This window comes from Thermobia domestica, chromosome 8, assembly GCF_964235325.1.
Source record: "Thermobia domestica chromosome 8, izTheDome1.hap1.1, whole genome shotgun sequence".
Lineage (NCBI taxonomy): Eukaryota > Metazoa > Arthropoda > Insecta > Zygentoma > Lepismatidae > Thermobia > Thermobia domestica.
The window spans coordinates 273458115-273478275 of record NC_137461.1 but is presented as its reverse complement, the minus strand read 5'-3'; the positions used below and the strand labels follow the sequence as shown (position 1 = coordinate 273478275).

Below are 20161 nucleotides of genomic sequence, written 5' to 3'. Positions count from 1 at the left end.
AAAGATTTCATTTCATTTTCATTTTTAAACTAGCAGAAGCTCATTTATGGAATAATAATAGTTATTCTTTATTGTTTAATTGTTCTTGATATATGTTTAATTGTATTAACTCTCTATTTTCTTAATACTCAATGTAAGAGTAATTAAAATATCAGCTGATAATCAACTCTTATCTCTCAGTTCTATCAGAAACTCAGTAGGTTCAGATATACAGGACAAGTCAAAATGATGGACCCGATTTCAGAAACTTATTATGTGAAATCTAATAAAACATATGTTACTGTGAGACATGTGGTAAGAGAGGTAAACTGTTGAAGGTGTTGTATGTGAGCACCTGGCGTGATACGGCACACATCAAACCGTAGTCTATCTCCTACCAAACCTTTTGTAACATGTTCCGTCAATATCAGCAGTGGCCAGGATTTGCAAAAAGCCAACCCACCTAGACCCATATCTTTTTTTGGGTTTGAGTTTTTTTTTTTTTTTAATCAATATCTTTGGGGTATAAGTGTTAAAATGTAATTTATATTTCAAGAGTGTCATTGTCACAACTTGCAACAATTTTCTATTCACTGCTGTTTTGAATAAAAATGGCCGCCATTTTGAAATTTTACATTGGATTTTCGAAGAAGTCTATACAGCAAATTTAGAATATCTCATGCTCCTACCCTCAAAATTTCAATTTAAAAGTCCGAAAGTTGTACCTTGTAGCGTGGATATACCGCTATTTTGAAAAGTGGCTGCAATTTTGAAATTTTTTCATTGGATCGCCGCCAAAATATCTTATATACAGGTGATTTAGAGTGTCTCGTGCTTGTACTCTGAAAAATTAAAAGACCGAAAGTTGTACCCTGCAGTGTGTGTGTGGTACAGGCAGACAAACGAACAAATGTAGATCGAGTCATCCTATGAGCCTGAGTGACGTTCGCCAAATATGAATACCAAATATATTAATTTAAAACAAAAGTATAATTCATGTTTTACAAAATACAAAATAAATTTCAAAATGTCTTATATGAAATAAATATCTTCCAGCGTAAAATAAATGGTTTTATTGATGAAGTTCACTTCCGATATTTTATGTGTTCAATTACGAGAATTTCCCGAGAACTTGTTGCAAGACGGTTCTTTCCCGAAAATTAATTTAAAACAATTAACAAAGATATAATTCATATTTTATAAGGTAAATGTTTTAAAATGTCTTAAATGAAATTAAAATATCTTCCAGCGTAAAATAAATAGTTTTATTGTTGAAGTATTCACTTCCGATGCTTTGTATGTTGTCACGGGAATTTCTCGAGTAATTCTTTCAGTACTTTTTTTTTCCTTTTACGAAAATGCAGCTTTCTTTAGTGTACATCGAAACTTCCACTAGTACGGAAGTTTGAATTCAGCATTTAAATTACTAAGTGTTACTTAGTTACTTAGTCTTCAGATATCCGAGTATTACTGCTTAAATTCGACAAGAATTTTTACGCTATTCTGGTGTTGATTCTACAGGATGGTTATTTAAAGAGTAGCAACAAATGACTGAATTAAACTGTTGTTATTGGAAAACCAAATTTTACTGAAGAATACTTGTGTTAACATCAAAGTTAAAAAGTAATACTAATAGTTTTACTAATGTATTTACATATTTACTGATAGTACCGGCACCTATAGCCTTAATCACGTCAAATGTATGAGAAATAACGTTCCTCAGCATCGCCAACTCGGCGAGCACTCTTCACGGAAAATATTTCGTAAAGTATAAAATTGTATATTTTACTTCAAATAGGTTATAAACATAATCCATACATTAATTTGTTCTATAATTATCTCAAGCTAAGGTAAGTTTTTATTTATATTTATTCAGTGCATTCAGAACTTTATAAAGGTCTTATGTTGAATGTTGTTGTATGCCTTAACGTGAAAGTATCTAATTCGCCCAAGGAAAGTCCAAAATCTGATAAAAATCACTTTCAGTGTGATCATCTTAGTTGTACCAATAATATACTAACAAAAGGCTCAAAAGCCCAGGTGGGTTTTTTCAGGTGGGTCCAACCCGACGGGCTGGGACCACTTGGGAAAACCCTGGCAATGGCTGCTGTGATGCGGACACGCAGGTCATCAACATTGTTGGAAGTGGTGGACGTAAACATGATTCTTTACGAAACCTTTACACACGAAGAAGTCACATGGAGTCAAGTCATGTACACAGTAAATCACAAACTTATTTACGTGATAATCAAGCACACAGAAAGATCTCTGTTCTCCAGTCAACGCCATTTTCTTTAACTGCTCGCTACTGACTCTTAGCTGTAGAAAGTGTATACATCGTATGGAAAGTAAACTTCGAAAGTTAACTTTTCGAAGTGCATACCACAATAACATATGTTTTATTAGATTTCACAGGATAATTTTCTGAAATTGACTCCATCATTTTAACTCGCCATCAGTTTCCTCCTTAAATATAAAAGTATTAAGAAATCATTTAACAAAGTATGCAGTCACGAATAATTAAAGACCAGCAGTTGTGGCAAAATAAAATCCCGAGACTGGCAGGCAAAATGCCAAAGTAATTTTAAAAATAGCAGTGTATATTGCAAAATTATACTGTATTTTCATGTCAATAATTTATCAAAAGCTCATATTAATCACCATTAATTACCACCATTATGCATTAATCACCATTATGCATTAATAACCATTAAGAATTATGAATAGCACTAATTAATGAATAGGGCTGAAAATGTCAATAAGCAGAACACCTCAAAACGAAGAGAGAAAAATAAAATTATAGATCATAGAAATATTAGTTTCAAACATAAAACTGCAGAGAAAGTACGGTAGTGAAAGCTGAAACCAAAAACGACGTAAGTAATTCCCAGTTCAATTTAGGTACACCCTAAATTAGCATTACCTAGTTCACTTGTACACAATGTATCAGAAGCATTTTCTTTAAATTGCCTGCATACAAGTTATGTCGTCTGTCTGTTGAGATGTGTTTCAGGCCTGAAACGGTCGTTCATTGTGATATAACACTATTATGTTTTGAAGCCCCTTGCAATCTTGTATCAATAAGGAGAGATACATTTTATATTTCACAAGCGATCTGCATTCCACGATAATGGTTGAGTAATGTGACTTGCATTTCGGGTAGAAAGGATGGATAATAGTTAATTTCAATGGTGAACTTATCAGACAGAGCCTTAAGGTTCACTAAAGTTTAAAAAAGTGGGGTGAGCTTAGGGAAGAGCCTTAAGGTTCACTAAAGTTCAAAAAAGTGGGGTGAGCTTAGGGAAGAGCCTTAAGGTTCACTAAAGTTCAAAAAAGTGGGGTGAGCTTAGGGAAGAGCCTTAAGGTTCACTAAAGATAAAAAAGTGTGGCTGAGCTTAGGAAAGAGCCTTGGGGTTCACTAAAATTTTTTAAAAATGTGGAGGTAAGCGTAGGAAAGAGCCTTAACCCCGTACACTGAAATGACGAGTCTAGCTCATCATTTCCTCCCGGTGCCAAATCGCACAATGATGAGCTACACTCGTCATAAAATTTAAACTATTGTAGCATCACGTACTGTTACTATATAGATGTTTTGAAAGATACATAACGATAAACCATCTATAGTATACTTTTATACTTTCATTATCAGAATTCAGAAAATAAATCGTAGTGGAAGGGGTTTATGTTTACTAATTTAAAAAAAAAAAAAAAAAAGTGGCGGTAATCTTAGGAAAGAGCCTTAAGGTTAACTAAAATTAAAAAAAAACCTAAAGGTAAGCGTAGGGAAGAACCTTTAGGTTCACTAAAATTAAAAAAAAAAAAAATGTGGAGTTAAGCTTATGGAAGTGCCTTAAGGTACACTATTTTAAAAAAAAAAAAAAGTGGAGGTAAGCTTAGGGAAGAGCCTTAAGGTTCACTAATTTTTTTAAAAAAAAAAGTGGAGGTAAGCTTAGGGAAGAGCCTTTAAGGTTCACTAAATTTTTTTAAAAAAAGTGGAGGTAAGCTTAGGGAAGAGCCTTAAGGTTCACTATTTTTTTTTTTTAAAAAGTGGAGGCAACCTTAGGGAAGAGCCTTAAGGTAAACTAAAAATTTTTGAAAAATGGAGGTAAGCATAGGGAAGAGCCTTAACCCCTTGTACTGAAATGACGAGTCTAGTTCGTCATGGCCTCCCGGTGCCAAATCGCACAATGACAAGCTACACTCATAAAATTTAAACTATTGTGGCATCACGTATTGTTACTATATTGATGTTTTAAAAGTTATATAATGATAAATTATCCATAATATACTTCTATACTTCAATTTTCAGAATTCAGAAAATAAAACGTAGTGGAAGGAGTTAATGTTCACTAAAATTTAAAAAAGAGTGGAGGTAAGCTTAGAAAAGAGCCTTAAGGTTCACTAAAATTTAAAAAAAAAGTGAAGGTAAGCTTAGGAAAGAGCCTTAACGTTCACTATTTTTTTTTTTTTAATGTGAAGGTAAGCTTAGGGAAGAGCCTTAACGTTCACTAAAATTTAAGAAAAAAGTGGAGGTAAGCTTAGGGAAGTGCCTTAAGGTTCACTAAATTTTTTAAAAAAAAAAGTGGATGTAAGCTTAGGAAAGAGTCTTAAGGTTCACTAAAATAAAAAAAAAGAAACCCTGAACGTGAACTTGGGGAAGAGCCTTAAACATGGAGATTAAATGGATATCTTTAGGATATGTAATCGATTACAGGAAACGCTTATTGGTACCTATTACTGTTTTTGCTTTATAGTGTCATACGTGAAAACTGGAAATGATTGTTCTACCAATTCCGATCTATCAAGTATTTTTTGAGATTTTGTCTCCCAAACAGGCACAGAGACAGACAGAAAAATATATAAAGGAATTTTTGGTACCAAACTCCTTAAAAATCTGCCGAATCCTCCTAATTTTATAGTTTTATAGTTCATATGTAGAACACTGGCGTATGCTTAAAGCATGCCATGTAAGTACTCTATTTGAGAATATAATAACCAAACTTTAATATTTACAGAAGCGAAACAATTATGTATATGGCATTCCAGTTATCGTTATCTTCGGCTGTTTCTCAAAAAAAGTAGCCAAACGGTCAGTGATGGGTTTTTGTGTCCATTAAGATTTTCTCCCAGGATCACAATATCTGCAACATATCACGGTTTCAGTCATTTTCACCGAAATCTAGCATATCGTTATCTTCGGCTGTTTTCAGTAAAGGAGCCCTGTAGTGGCCAAACGGTCAGCGAAGGGTGATTGTGACCATTGAGACTTTTTCTCAGGATCTCAATATGTACAACATATCACGGTTTCAAGCAATTCCACCAAAATCCAATTTCCATAAGGATTGTACGGTGTCCTTTATAACACAATTTGGTATAGACTAGAATTTATTATGTTATAATGAAGTTTATTATTGTTTATTACTGTTTATAACGAAGTTTATTTTGTACTGTTTCACAAATCAATGCATTGCGTATATTTACGTTTTGTAGCTTTAGTAAATTTCATCTTCGATTATAGCCATCGAGCTCCCTTCTTATATTTCTTTCATGTCGGTGTCTGTAATTGCAGGTGGAATAGGTGGTGTGCATAGAGGTGCAGAGACCACAATGGATGTCAGTGCAGATCTAACAGAATTGGGGCGTACACAAGTAGTGGTTGTGTCAAGCGGAGTGAAATCAATATTAGATATAGAAAAGACTCTAGAATATTTGGTAAGTTTAAATTTTTGGTTATTGTCTTAGTAAAACGGTCAAAGGATTCACATACAATGAAATGTCTGTTACAGGCTTATGCTAAATCTATCAAATCTAAAACTATACTGCACAGTCATATCACTAATAATTAAGGGAGGTCCCACGTGTGTTTACCTATTGTTGAGCTGCCCTGGCAGAGAAGATAACATATCTTTGTGTTTTAACCAGTCTTTTGATGTGTGTTGAGTTTGCACATTTCTCAAATGTTACGATATTTTTCTCCGAAATGAAATGACCCCTCTTTGTTATGATATAGCCTGGACTCATTTTCCAAGGATATTGTGCTTTTATTTATTTCTTTTCCTTTCTTGTTTTATAATGTGTCACAGAAGGGTGCAAAAGACCTCACTGTCGACGCACCTAGCCACACTCTTTCAATCAATCTAAAACTATATAAAAATTCATCTCTCATGCATTTGGTTTGCTTTTAATCTTAAAAGAAAGGAACAGATTTTTAACCACACTGTACACCAATAATATTCTGACAATGCAAGACGGAAGTGCCTGCATTATTGCTGTTTTATTAATAAAAATCTTGAAAATGGAATGTCCTCAATACTTACTTCGTAAGCTCACACATCGGTCAAATATTCATTTTTATGTGAGTCGTAACAGTAAAGAAAATTACTATCAAGATACGTACTGAAACAAGTAGAGAGACATTTCTCTATATCGTGGACAAGGGCATGAAGATAATGAAGATCAACAATCACTTAACGCCTTTAAAAGCACTTTAAAAGTTTAGTTATTCAATGACCAGCGATTATCCTATAACAGGCATGATATGTACAGGGTGTTTCGAAACAACACCGATAACGTTTGGGAGGTGATTCCTGACACCAAGATAAGGGAAAAAGTACATACCAACATGGGTGCAGAAATCCGTTATATTTCGGAGTTATAGGGTGCCGAAAACATGAAAAAATGAACTTTAAATATCCATAGCTCCAATACTATGCGACCTACCGTAGTCGGGTCAAGACTTTACTTAGAAACAGGTATGTGCCCTATCCAAATATTCATGTTTCAGAATCTTGCGGTACTCACGCAACAATTTTTATAGTGGTAGTTGATGAGTACTTCAAATTATATGGCCGTAGAAAAACTCCCTCTTTAAAAATTGTTGCGTGAGTACTGCAGATTCTGAAGCATGGATTTTTGGATACTGCAGATAGTAGTTCCTAAGTAAAGTCTTAACCCGACTACGGTAGATCTCATAGTATTGGAGCTATGGATCTTTAAACTTTTCGGCGGCCTATAATTCTAAAATGACAGATTTCTGCACCCAAGTTGGTGTATATTTTTTGTCTCATCTTGGTGTCAGGAATCACCTTCCAAACGTTGTCAGTGTTTTGAAACACCCTGTATAATTTGGTGTGACGCCATATCGTTTTTCTGTTTTTCTTTCTTTTCTTTAATCCTACTATGTAATAAGTTTCTTTATTTTACTTGGTTTAAATCTATCGCATATTTAGATTACTTTTAATAATTTTTACTTTAGAACTTTATTTACTTATATAGTATTCTATATAACTTTCTATTTTTAGTGTGATTATTATTTAATATTGTGATTATTTTGAACTTCTTTTTATTATTACTATTCTTTGTTTTACTTTTATTTCTTGGTGTTTAAAAGGATTAGGTAGTGTAAAAGCCTTGGCTGAATCTCAGCCGCTTTAATAAAGGCATTTGAATTTGAATTATGTCCTTTAGACTAAAGAAGACGGACGAGTAATGAAAATGAATGATTCTGAAAATATTTGGTGGAATGAGAACATGGGAGGAAACGAGAAAACGAAAGGTACGATATTGTCATTACAAATCAAGAACCTGTCGCACTAGAGGTGGGGGCTGTACTACTGAGCCACTAAAATGAGTAATTATATTAACAATTCGTAAAGTTGCTGAGTGTGTATGTACAACCATATTGTATATCTATTTTGTAATTTCTTCTATTTTTGTATCTTGGTTTTGGGCAACGGCGCATAAAAGTACATGATCTGTCGCGTAGAAGAAGAAGAAGAAGAAAAGAATATATATGTTGTTGATTCTAAATAGAAAGAAATAAGATTTAATCTTAGTAGCTGAAGATATATGTTCATTTTATGTGTATAATCGTTACATTTAGTTTCCTTAACATCAGATAGTTGCTTGTTTAAAACGTTGCCATGACAACAACAACAACAACAACAACAACAAAAAAAAAATATATATATATATATATAATTAATGGAGTTTGGAGAATAAAGGCAATAGTAATATGAGTTGTCGTGCCTGATTTAATGTATTTTTGACCGTGTTAACGTAACTAAAAATTACACGAACTGTGGGCTGAAATGTAACGTAAAATATATATATATATATATATATATATATATATATATATATATATATATAATATAAATTAATCATTACATTTTAAATGGTGGTCTCAATATACGTTACATATGATCATAACTAATCAGCAGTTAGTCAAATGATTCATCAAAATGCGAGGAGTGATCGGAAAGTAAGGTTACAAAGCCTACACTGAAACGTGCATACAACCAATACAGCCAACAGATAGGACATACATTTTTCGATACAGTCTCCTTATCGGTTGAGGCACTTGTCGTATCGTGGGATGAGTTTGATTCCCTCCTGGTAAAAATCCTGCCCTTGCGTGTTCAGCTACGTTGTCACGAAGTGTTTCACTTCCTCGTTTGAAGCGAAGCGACCGCCTTCCAGGTGCTCCTTCAAGTGGAGGAACAGGCGAAAGTCGCTTGGAGCGAGGTCCGGAGTGTAGGGACGGTAGTCAATGATGTCCCAGCGAAACTGCTTTAACAATGTGCTGGTTTTCTGGGTTTTTAGATACCATTCTGCGACATGATGAGACAGTACTGTCTCTCCGTAAACCTCTGTCAGCTGCCGGTGAATTTCAGGTGCCGTGACATGTTTCTTCGCGAGACACAGAAGCACAGTTAGTTCTTCGCGAGACAGGTTTTCCAAAAATTCGCCATTGGTATTTACTTACAACTAGCGCATAGGTGGCGATTGGCTGAAACTCCGCACAATTGCCAACTCCATGTATTAAAATTCCCACAAACCCTTCATTCCTCAATAATAGACGAAACTCCAGAAATATCGGCCTTGTAAGCTTAGTTTCTGATCCTTCTTCGTATAAAAAAACAACATAGATATTAAAAACGGCCTCACTAGAAGCTGTTAAGGTTAGTGTGAAGGGACAAGTTTTGCCGATAGATGTCACTACAATCTTCGTATTTCTCCCATGTGTTTTTTACCTTTCACGAAAATTTACAATTTCTTTTACAAATTTCAACCTAGAGAGTTCAGATTTTTAGAGAAGGAACTTCATAACCTATCAAAGGGAACAATCCGTGTCGATTTTTTATTTAGAATTTTCTTTATTGTTGAAACAGTTCCATTGTTAAAGATTTAGATACCCATTTCAACAATCAAGCAAGTTCAACAATGAACAAAATTCTAAATAAAAAATCGGCACGGATTATTGCCTTCGATAGATTATGAAGTTCCTTTTCTAAAAATTTGAAATCTTTAGGTTAAAATTTGTAAGAGAAATCGTGAATTTTCGTGAAAGATAAAAAGTATATGGGAGAGATACGAAGACTGTAGTGCCATCTATCTGCAAAACTTGTCCCTTTAAACCAACCTTAATGCAAATTAGTGAATACATGTGAACTTTTCGCATGCAGTGAGATGACTTTTGGGTATCATATTTGTTTGCGATATGAACGTCACATTTCAGAAAAAAATCGTGTTAAGTAATAATTTAGGAATCGTTTGTGTGTATCGATGTAGCATATTTTAGGAATCGTTCATGTGTGTGTGTAATATATTTTAGAAATCGTTTATATGTGTGTGTCCATATATTTTGTCGCTAGATATATAATTTATTCCTTATGCAAGATTAGGACTAGGTTCTTAATAATATTAGCGTAGAATTTACATAGTTTAATGGTATGATGTGTTTGTCGCTCAACATTAATTAGTTTTATTATGATAGGGTACGCTAATATGTTATATATGTATGTATATTTAAAATATTTGTATTCGCACAGGAAACTCAAGGTGTGTGTGTCTCAACGTTCGGAAATACAACAGACTTTCCTGCCTTTTTCACATCATCAAGCGGATTTCATTCTCCCTATCATGTGAAAAATGCAACTGAAGCAGCATCCTTGATCCGTTACTTGTTCGAACTTAACTTAGGTAGTGGCCTCCTGCTAGCAGTGCCCATCCCTAGAAGTGATGAGGCAGACGGAGAACTCGTTGAAAATGCTATTAAAGAATCAGTAGAAAAAGCAAATCGAGAAGGCATCAGAGGAAAAAATGTGACGCCGTTTATTTTAAAAGAAGTGAACAATTTAACCAGAGGAAAATCTCTTCAAAGCAGTATCCTTTAATTTGACAATTGAAATTAAGTATTCTCTATTTTTATATTGCGTGTTCTTATTGAATATTTCGATTTAGTTGCTGTGTGAATTGCAGGTAAGTAATGTGTTAGATTGAATTCTTTTGTGTTAAAGCCTACAAAGGCGAGGCGGTGCAGGTTATGTTGGATGATGCACAGCTTATCGGCTGTGAATGCTGTTCTTAAACCGGAATTTGTCACATCGTATTTGAAGTAGAATTCCAAATGTCTTACGATTCCACATAAGTAGCGAATATTCTTTGCACCTATCAGTATACTATGCACACGAAAGGCAGGCACGTCAACACTACAAGGAAACACTAGGTAAGTTATCATCATCATCATAATCACTGTCCCAACCAGTTTCTCTGTTCTCTTGTTAATAATGTCTAAACTGGTTCTTTTCTCCCCCACCATTTCTAGACCTCGTTTGTTTTCCGCTCGACCCAGCTAATTCGCTCAATTCTTCTCCACACCCACATTTTGAATGCTTCCACTCGTTTTTCATGATTTTTGCGTAATGTCCATGTTTCTGTCCCATACAGCACAATACTCCACACGAAGCATTTTATGAGTCTTTTTCTCAACTCTTTATTCAAGGTTCCACAAAATAGTGTTTTCTACCTCCTAAAGGCTTCTTTCGCCATTCCTATCCCTGCTTTTATTTCACGTTCACACTTCATATCATCACTAATAATACTAGCCAGGTATCGAAAACTTGTTTCCTATTCTATCTTCTTTCCTACTTCTATATTTGACACCAACCGCTTCGTTCCAGTCACCATCGCTTTTGTCTTTTTAACATTTATTTTCATCTCATATTCTTCACAGCCCTTCCTTAAGTTTTCTAATACGCTTTTGATTTTCTCCTCAGATTCCGCAACAAGCGCCATATCATCTGCAAATGGTATACGCCTAATCATTCTACCTCCTACTGAAATACCATCTTCATTATGTAGACTCTTTTTCACTATCTCTTCTAGATAGATATTAAATAATGGTGAGAGACAGCATTCCTATCGAACTTCCCTTCCAGTTGCACTCTTTGTCATTTCCTCCCCTATTCTAACCTTTACTTGTTGGTTAATAAATAAGCACTAGGTAAGTAATAGAATGAAAATAAAAAGGCACGAACATATAAGTCCAAGAGTGTAGACTGAGCTCTTCTCACGATTATTTAAAAGTCTTTCTATTCTTTTCATGTTACTAGCATGTGAAGTGAGAAATAGGTAAAAAGACCTCCCCTATTCGAGTCAAACCGAGCTGGTTCATATGTGATCTAACTACGTTTTCTTGACTTCGACTTTTATTGGAAATGAAGTCAGTACCACGTTCCCTTTGTATTTATCCTCCAGATTTCTTCTCAGATATCCATTTGACAGTCTGGGTAAATCCCTGAGCTGCGTTGAAATACTGCTTCCACTGGGAATTGAATCCAGGCTACCAGGTTAGTACGAAATGGCTTACCGAATACGCCAACGCTGCTCTAGCATATAATAAGTAAATAATTATCCTAGTTATCCTCTGGATTTGCCAGTTTTATACATTTTATATCTCATCCATTTATAGATGTCTCCAACGTATGAAGATAATCAACGGGGATTTCGGCCAGAAAACTGAAGACATTACTTTCTTGGCAGAAGGCTGTACACAAGCCTTTTTGGGTAAGGGGTAGTGAAAATGCTTCCACTGTTTATTGTTAAATTACCTTGGTAAGGGAAAAGATATACACACGGGAATCGTTATTTTTTCCCACAACCTTTTATTACAAAAGGTCTATTATAAAACAATATAACACAGGATCACTAATACAAAATCCACTAATTAATTAGGGTAAATAGGAGTTTCAAGGCCCAGGCAACCTAGGGAAGGATTCTCACAAAATTCTAGGCAAGTTGAGTGAGTGCGGGTTAGGATTCTTCGTGCTCCACGCAAGCAAAGAGAGGTTGGAAGCCCGCAAAGCTCCAGGCAAGCTGGGTAGTTGCGATTTAAAATGTCTCAAAGTTTCACGCAAGTTAAGAGAGCGGTTAAGTTCCCTCAATGCTCCAGGCAAGGTAATAGAGGGTTTGAGTTTCCACAGAGCTCCAGGTAAGCTAGGAGACTTGGGTTAGTTTAGATATCTCTGAACTCCAGGTAAGCTAGGAGACTTGGGTTAGTTTAGATATCTCTGAACTCCAGGCAAGCTAAGAGGGTTGGGTTAGGTTAGATATCTCAGAACTCCAGGAAAGCTAGAGGCTTGGGTTAGGTTATATCTCTCAGAGCTTCAGGCAAGCTAAGAGGCTTAGGTTAGGTGTCTCAGAGCTCCAGGCAAGCTAAGAGGGTTGGGTTAGGTTAGATATTTCATAACTCAAGGCAAGCTAGATGCTTGGGTTAGGTTAGATCTCTCAGAACTCCAGGCAAGCTAAGAGAGGGGAGTTGATTAGCCGATACTGATGTAGGCTGTGGCGATGCTTGGAATTTTATACCTTCAAGCAGCAATGTCACTGTGTTCCTCTTTTATCACGAAGATTCCTTTCGTCTGCTTCATGTAGTAATTTGTAATAGAAGAGCACATATTGGTATTTACACGTACAATCATGTGTTGTATATTACATTATTCATACCGATAGTATCGTATAACCGTAAAAGTCGTTCTTATTGGATACACAGTGGGCCAACGCTTCGAATGAATAATTAACTCGTTACTATTTCTGGAAAGAGTTCAACCCTTTCACTCATTCCAGACGTCATACCTTCAAACCTCTTGTGCCTGGAAACATAAAAGTTTTACATTAGTGTCTGAAGACATGGAAATATATACTCAATCAGTTTCATACATATAATACAACACTTTCCATACATGGACAAAGACTTATTGATCGTTGCACGTATAAAGACTAGTATAAAGGAACACATCAGGGACACCAAAGACAATGAGCGAGTCTAAGCATTCCAAAAGGAAAAGGAAAACAGTAAAAACTCTGATTTTCAATAAAACTATATATTCACTATTTGTATTTTCAAAGTTTCTCATCAACCTCCTTTTAAGACAGAAAAGGAAATATTCCCTTCTCATAAAAAGATGCCGGTACGTCATACCCTTGTGTACCGCCAGAAATAAAACTATATATATATATATACTCTCTGAATTATAATTGTTTATCCATTTTTTGTGCACGAAGTATAGTAAAAATAAACTTCCATTTGAAAACAGTAAAGGTAGTTGAAGTAACCTGATTTAGTCCATCATTGTTAAACGTGTTGAGTTTATATGTGTGTGTATCTATTTGTATCAAAAATTGAAGATTAGATGACCGTAGTAAAAAGACCATATGTTTCCTTCTCTGTCTTAATTCGGTGTCTGAGAAACATAAACGAATGTTGTAGTATTGAAATAGAAAATTGACAGGACTCGTTTGCTTCTATCGAATATTCAAAAGAATTTTTCACTTAGAATAAACCAATTTTTTTCTAGAGAAAAGTCATTAGTAAAGAGACTTTCGGAAATAGAGATAAAGAGAAAAAATTAAAATAATAGCAAAATAATTAAGAATAATTAAGATATAGATATGAAATAAATAAGTCGTTTGGATAAGTTATTTTAAGAGTAAATAATACTCTTGTATTCCCAAAAGGCCGCGGTGGCTCAGTGGTAGAGCGTTCGTCTATAGTGCATGGGATTCTTGGTTCGATCCCAGCTCGCGCCAAATGAGCTTTGTGGTGAACAAACACCATGTGCGTGAGTTTTCTCGGGCTTCTTCCGTTTCCTACCACTTTCTTTCTTTGGCCATTTCATTCATTTTTCATCATCACCGTCTCCTTTCGCCTAGCCGGAATAACCGTGGGACATAAAACTTAAGGATTTCATTTAATTTTTTTCTTGTATCCCGAAAGACTTGTGTAAATGTTAAATATGTATACCTTTTGATTCAAAAAACGGAGTATCTATGGAATCCAGCAACATAGCTAGTAGGTTGTCCTATTTAGATATATGATTGATTGATTGATTTTGAGCTTTAACTTTCCGTTCAATAGCGTCTTTAGATGTACGGATACTTTTTGCCTTTATTTTCTCGACCCTTCTTTTAGTGAAACTTTTTTTCTTTTTCTTTTTTTTTTTTTTATTTTTTAGAAGAACGCAGTAGTAAACAAATATATTATAATTGATAAATTTTGCGAAGATATCTTTTCCTTCAGTTTTTTTCTGCATATTTTAGAACAAAGGTAACCAATATTTCAAACAATCAGTGACGGGAGAATTTTTTGCTGTCGCAAAAGCCATGCCACGGTCTTAACCGACCTACTAAGATCATTATGAACTGAGACAGCCTGTAACGAAGTTTCGCCACTATTTCTGATATTCTTGTAGCCTCTTGTATAAATAAGCATATCGTGTTGTCGAACAATTTTACATTTATTATTATATTAATCTATGCATGTTCTGTATTGCATGTGTAAAAATTGTGGTATGTTATGGTATGCATTATCATTATATGTTTATTAACATTAGATCTAATACTAACCTAGATAATTCTTTCTTGTGAATAGCATGGGATACGCTATAATCTATTTTTTCTAACAGCATGTAACTTCGGCACAAGAACCTTTCTCATTAATCTCAAAATTTGGTAAATATCTGAATATAGTAAAGAAATTATGGTTTTCGATATTTCACTTATTTATAAATTGTCAAGAGCAAAAGGGCCGGCCTCCGGGCCAGTTCCAGCCCATTGAACCCGTTTATGGAGGCCCACCTGACTCATTATTGAAAATGTATTTCTTACGTAATTTCTTAAAGTGAACTGATTTTTTTTTCTGGATAACTGATGCCCACCTTGAGAATATTCTCCGCATTGGAACATCCAGTGTACCACCGAACATCAGAAGACTAGTCCAGAACATAAAGGGTCAATTATCCCATTAAGATGGTAAATAAATCGATTTTTGTGCTTTGTTTAGTAAGTAAGTATGTTGGTTGCCGTTATAACAGATTTTGTATCCCTGTGATAGTGTACAATGAGTGAGTTTCTCCTCTGATAACGTACGGCCCTCGATGCCACCAAGTTCTCTGTGATTATCCCACCCCCTATTCCAATTTGCACATGCGTGGGTTAAGGAATAGGTTATTATTAATATATTTTTTTTTTAAAAAAGAAATCCTTGTTATTAAAATATGTAAAATATATGTGAGAGACAACTCAATTATCACTTCCCTTTTCCTAGTATTGTGAATACAAGTAAGAAAAACGTTGCTACTACCTCAGATATATATTTGATTAGTTAACAACATTTCAGAGTTGGTTGCGTTAAATGTTAAATCTAATTGTTTTCAGCAGAACTCTGAATAGGGTTGCCAGATTTTTCAGAGAGGAAAAAAGAAAGATTTTACAATTTTTAGGAAATAAAAAAGATATGTGATATTCAGAATTTACACATGACAAACACATATATGGTTTTGTATATAGTTTAGATTAATTTAATTGGACACTGGGTCAGTTTCATTTAAAACAAAAAATTGCATCTGGTAACACGAAAAAGTATATTATAATTCTAGGTGGGAGCATAGATGGTTCGAATCCTCTTTCAAGAAGTAGGTCCTTGTCTCATATAGCCTCGGTGCTGAAAGAGAGGTTAAACTGAAATCCAACCAACTTAATACATTACACAAATCTCTGATGCCTTCTAATTGTATTTTAATGAAGACTTTGCATCTCGTAATAGTCCCATATCCTTTTTTGTACGTTCAGAAACTCCTCACAGGATATCGAAATTCACAACTACTTGGAGCTTTGGTTTCTTATTAGTTCACAGCAGCTTCTGTTCTTGACATCAGAATATCACGATAGATCAAAACAGCGATATGATCGAGATGGTGGTAACAGACGAAGGCTAAGATGCTAAAAGAAAATTACTCTTAAATAGAAGATTGGGGTGCCGGTTAGATAGGAGATATATCGGCAACATGTTGCATTTTCTGTCTGAATAGTAGAGACCTGCACGGGCCGAATTTTTCGGCCCGAGCCCAATCCAGCCCGAATGGGTCTAGGCCCGGCCCAGCCCGGGCCCGAAAAGTTTTGGAGATTTTCGGCCCGAGCCCGGCCCGGCCCGATAGGTTTTTTTTAAATTCTTGGCCCAAGCCCGGCCCGGGCCCGATAAATTTTAAAAGTTTCATTTTGCAACATTTTTCATGGGCACATTTCTTCAACGTTTGCCTTTATTCTAATTATCGTTTAATGAAAGTCAATAATTATTGCAATTAATCGGCCCCAGCCCGGCCCGACCTGAAGAGAAATCAGTGTCGGCCCGCCCAATCCCGGCCCGGCCTAAAGAAATAACAGAGTCGGCCCGCCCAAGCCCGGCCCGTGCAGGTCTCTACTGAATAGAATATTCAATTACGTCGTTGGATTAAGTTGTTAACAGTGCCTGAGAAATCAGTTTTTATAATTATTTTTTCTCTTTTTGCTAACTTATTAAAACATTCGAGCACTACCATTTCTTTTATGTATTAAAAAGCAGATGAAATCTTCGTACGGGAAAATTTAAAATATACTGTATAACGTAAAGTGTGACGGAAAAACTTAAGACTTACGGGAAAAGCCCTACTCTGGTAACCCTACCCTGAAGTTAGTAAATCAACAGTGGTGATGACCTCTGTTATAGAGTCAAAAGTACCACTGTCTGTGCTTTCATCACTGAATACCACTTCGCCTTGGCAATGTAATCTTTCCAGACACCACGGAAGACGTTCTCGGCGATGAGCAGGTGCCAGGGCAACGCGGAAACATAGACTAGCCTCGAACAATACTTCAGTATCCAAGGGTGATTTTTGCCTTTACCGGTGATAAAGTGCTATAATCAAAATATCCTTCACCATTCAGGAAATTCTGAAGAATAATGGGGCCAATCAGCCTGAGAGCATGTTACACATGCTTTTAAATATAAAACGTGCTGTATTTACCTTAATAGTAAGTAATCATCCCGAGAAACCACACGAACAACTGTTCGCACAGATGCTGAATGTTCGTCTGGATTGTGGTATTTTACGCGTGTTGTAGATTTTGGTGTAGGTGAGCAAATGTCTGGATAGCGGTCAACTGCCGTCTACCCATGTTCCACACTACTCGATAGGGCTTAGGTGTAGAGGAAAATTGTGAAGGCCAGGATAGAAGATGTACCCAATTGAGCACACTGAGTAGTACTGTTGGTGTGGGGAGCGTGTTATCCTGCTGGAAGGTTGGTTCCCACAAACTGTGTAAATATGGTCCAAGGACTTTGACAATACACTATTGACACTCCCCGTAATGAAGATAAGAAACGAGTGGGATGTGTAACTTATTCCCCTCTATGCTAAAAAGAGAAATGTGGGTTCTGTACGGCGAGTGCGAAAACAAGTTGAATTTTCCTGCTTACCTAAGTGTCCCCACATACAGCCGTTACTGTGTTCGAAACAGGAACAACCTCTTATCGTTGAATATCACTACACTTCGGTCTCCTCAACAATATAATCTCTTCCTACACCTCTAAAACTTCTCGGCGATAAGCAGGTGTTAAGAGTACGAGCAGGGTGCGGTAACCTACACCTGTCTCCTGCAGCCGATTGTTTAGTATTTGTATGCTCACATAGAAAGCCACAGTAACTTTTTATTACACTGGAGTCGTCGTCTTTTAAGGCGACCCAAAAGATCCTTGTGTCCAAAGTTTTCGCAGGGGCACATCTACTGTGGGAACCCTATATCGCAATCGTGTACATCACTGAGATGTTACGACACTTTTAGACGATGCTCATACAGACTTTCACAACTCTATATACAGGATGTCTCAGGAGGAAATCGCGTCCTTTTGAGAGCTACTAGCTGAAGTCAGTGTAAGCAAAAAAAGTTCTATGTAGCTCTCTACGGTTTGAGAACTACAAGTTGTTAACCATTTTGAATGAAAGTTTTACTTTTTCGTCCTGTCGTTATTCTACAGAGGTGAAACAGCGCATTTGAATTCTGATGGAATGGCTTTTCCAATAGCATGCAGAATATGGCAGTAGTGTCTGGAAAATTATTGAGAGAAATTTGGAGTATTGGGCAATAGTACTGTCAACTAAAATCTGTTGAACGTCAGAAACAAGGGACATTTTGGGATTCTTTTTTAAAATCTCTCCAATACTTTCCGTTTGTTCACAATAGTACCATATGCTGGATACCGTTGAAAGCTATTCCATCACTATTCAATTGCACTAAGGCTCACTTCTATAGAATAATTACAGGACTAGCAATAAATACTTTAATTCAACATGAAGTCAAAAATGGCCGTTGAGGATAGGACAAGTGAATATAGGAACTTCGTTTTGCTTGGAATGATGTCCCATAGGGACATGATTTTTTCCTGACACACACAGATACTGTCACACTCGAAGTCATAATAGGTGTTTGTTGGTGTTCTGACATTGCAGACACCGGAGACTGATCTAAGCATAATTATATTCATCAAACTATTACCAGCAAGGCCTCTACGGATACTATGATAAGCCAGTGTGCTAGAACCTTCAAACTAAAACTTAACATGTTGCAAAATACGCCATTCGCTTTCCGTCCGTTTTTACGTAGTACATACTATACGGTTTTCCTATTTGTTCCTGAATTATATAATTATACGGTCAGGAACGAAAGTGAATACATTTTTGTTGATTAATAATTCCAGAATGAATTGGCTAATTTGAGTATAGTTTAACGTCGAATTTTCAGCTGTAATTTACTCATAGTTACCCTCGAATTACCCTGAAGTTATTGATTAGAGAAAAAAAGTAAGAGGAGATATGCAGGATTGCTGATAGCTGTACGTCTTACATCTAAAATGAATGACCATTTCTTAAAATATTTTGTTATATTAATTGAGTTTAATTAAATTATTTTACGTTGTATACGGATTTGAAATTCGTTTTTAATCGAAAAACAGCAAAATCGTAGTGCGATATAGTGGTTAGTGCTATATCGCAACAAAGTATATTATTTTCTGACAGTAGAATGGTTCTTGTGCAGCTTTTCTAACCTAGCTAACACTTTGCTATGTCCATTGTAACTAAATATTAAATCGGTTCGAAAATTATTTAATTATTCTTGCTTGGTGATATAAATTGTTTGTCTATGAATAACAGTGAATGATAATTATTGTTTAGCAGATTCTCTTCGGCGTTGGGTGTGAAACCATATGCATTTTGAAACTAATTTATGTTTATGTTCAATTGTAATATTGTGATGTTTTGTGATTCTTGAGCAAACTAACATGATGTTTGATTTGTGAAAATAAAGAAGACTTAACAATGTGAACTGTGTTTTTAGTTTCCGATCATTAACCTAACAAGTTTACAATCAATTACCTAGAGAAAATAAGACGTTAACCCTATATCTTATTTAATCTGTGCTCAGTTGTAATGTGGTGATTTTTTGGGCCAACTGATATGTTGTTCGATTTGTTGAAATTAAGATTTAGTTATATCAACTGTGCTGTTAGTTTTCTGTATTAACTCAGAAGTATATCATATAATTGAATCGCTTGGGTGTGTGGTAACCTATATTTTTGTCATTCAGTTACATAAGCACCGCACAATAAATTAGTCATCCACTTCACAGTCGCCTAGAAAAATAAAGCTAGACGTTATATTCATATTAAGTTTCTCTCTTGGTTAACTTGTGCGTATAAAATGAGAAGACACACAATGAGTCTAATGTAGCAGTTTAAGAAGTTATTGCAGAGAATAGCAGAAACTGCTGAAATCATCAAACATAGATTTTTTTTCACGGATACAAGGTTAATAATTTCTATTTCTGCTGGTTCATGTTCCCACATCCACCTGTATCAGGAAGCCCAAATCATGATTCGGAAAAGACCTAACACCCTCACATTATCACAGGACCTTCTCCATCGTAAATTGTACGTGATATGTTTCATTAGGTTTTCAGTGCACTCGGTGCCTTGCATCATTGGAATACAGACAAAAACACGATTGGTCGAACCGCATTACACGTTTCA

The 20161-nt window shown here is 35.5% G+C and overlaps 1 protein-coding gene across 1 annotated transcript in view; it reads left to right on the top strand.

Annotated features, from left to right (window-relative positions):
- The window catches only part of LOC145693637 (pseudouridine-5'-phosphate glycosidase-like), a 116445-nt gene that overhangs the window by 27247 nt on the left and 69037 nt on the right, over positions 1–20161 (top strand). The window contains exons 5-6 of the mRNA XM_081769818.1: positions 5549–5691; positions 9813–10146. Of these exons, the coding sequence (XP_081625944.1) occupies positions 5549–5691; positions 9813–10146 (477 nt within the window). The remainder of the gene's footprint in view (positions 1–5548; positions 5692–9812; positions 10147–20161) is intronic.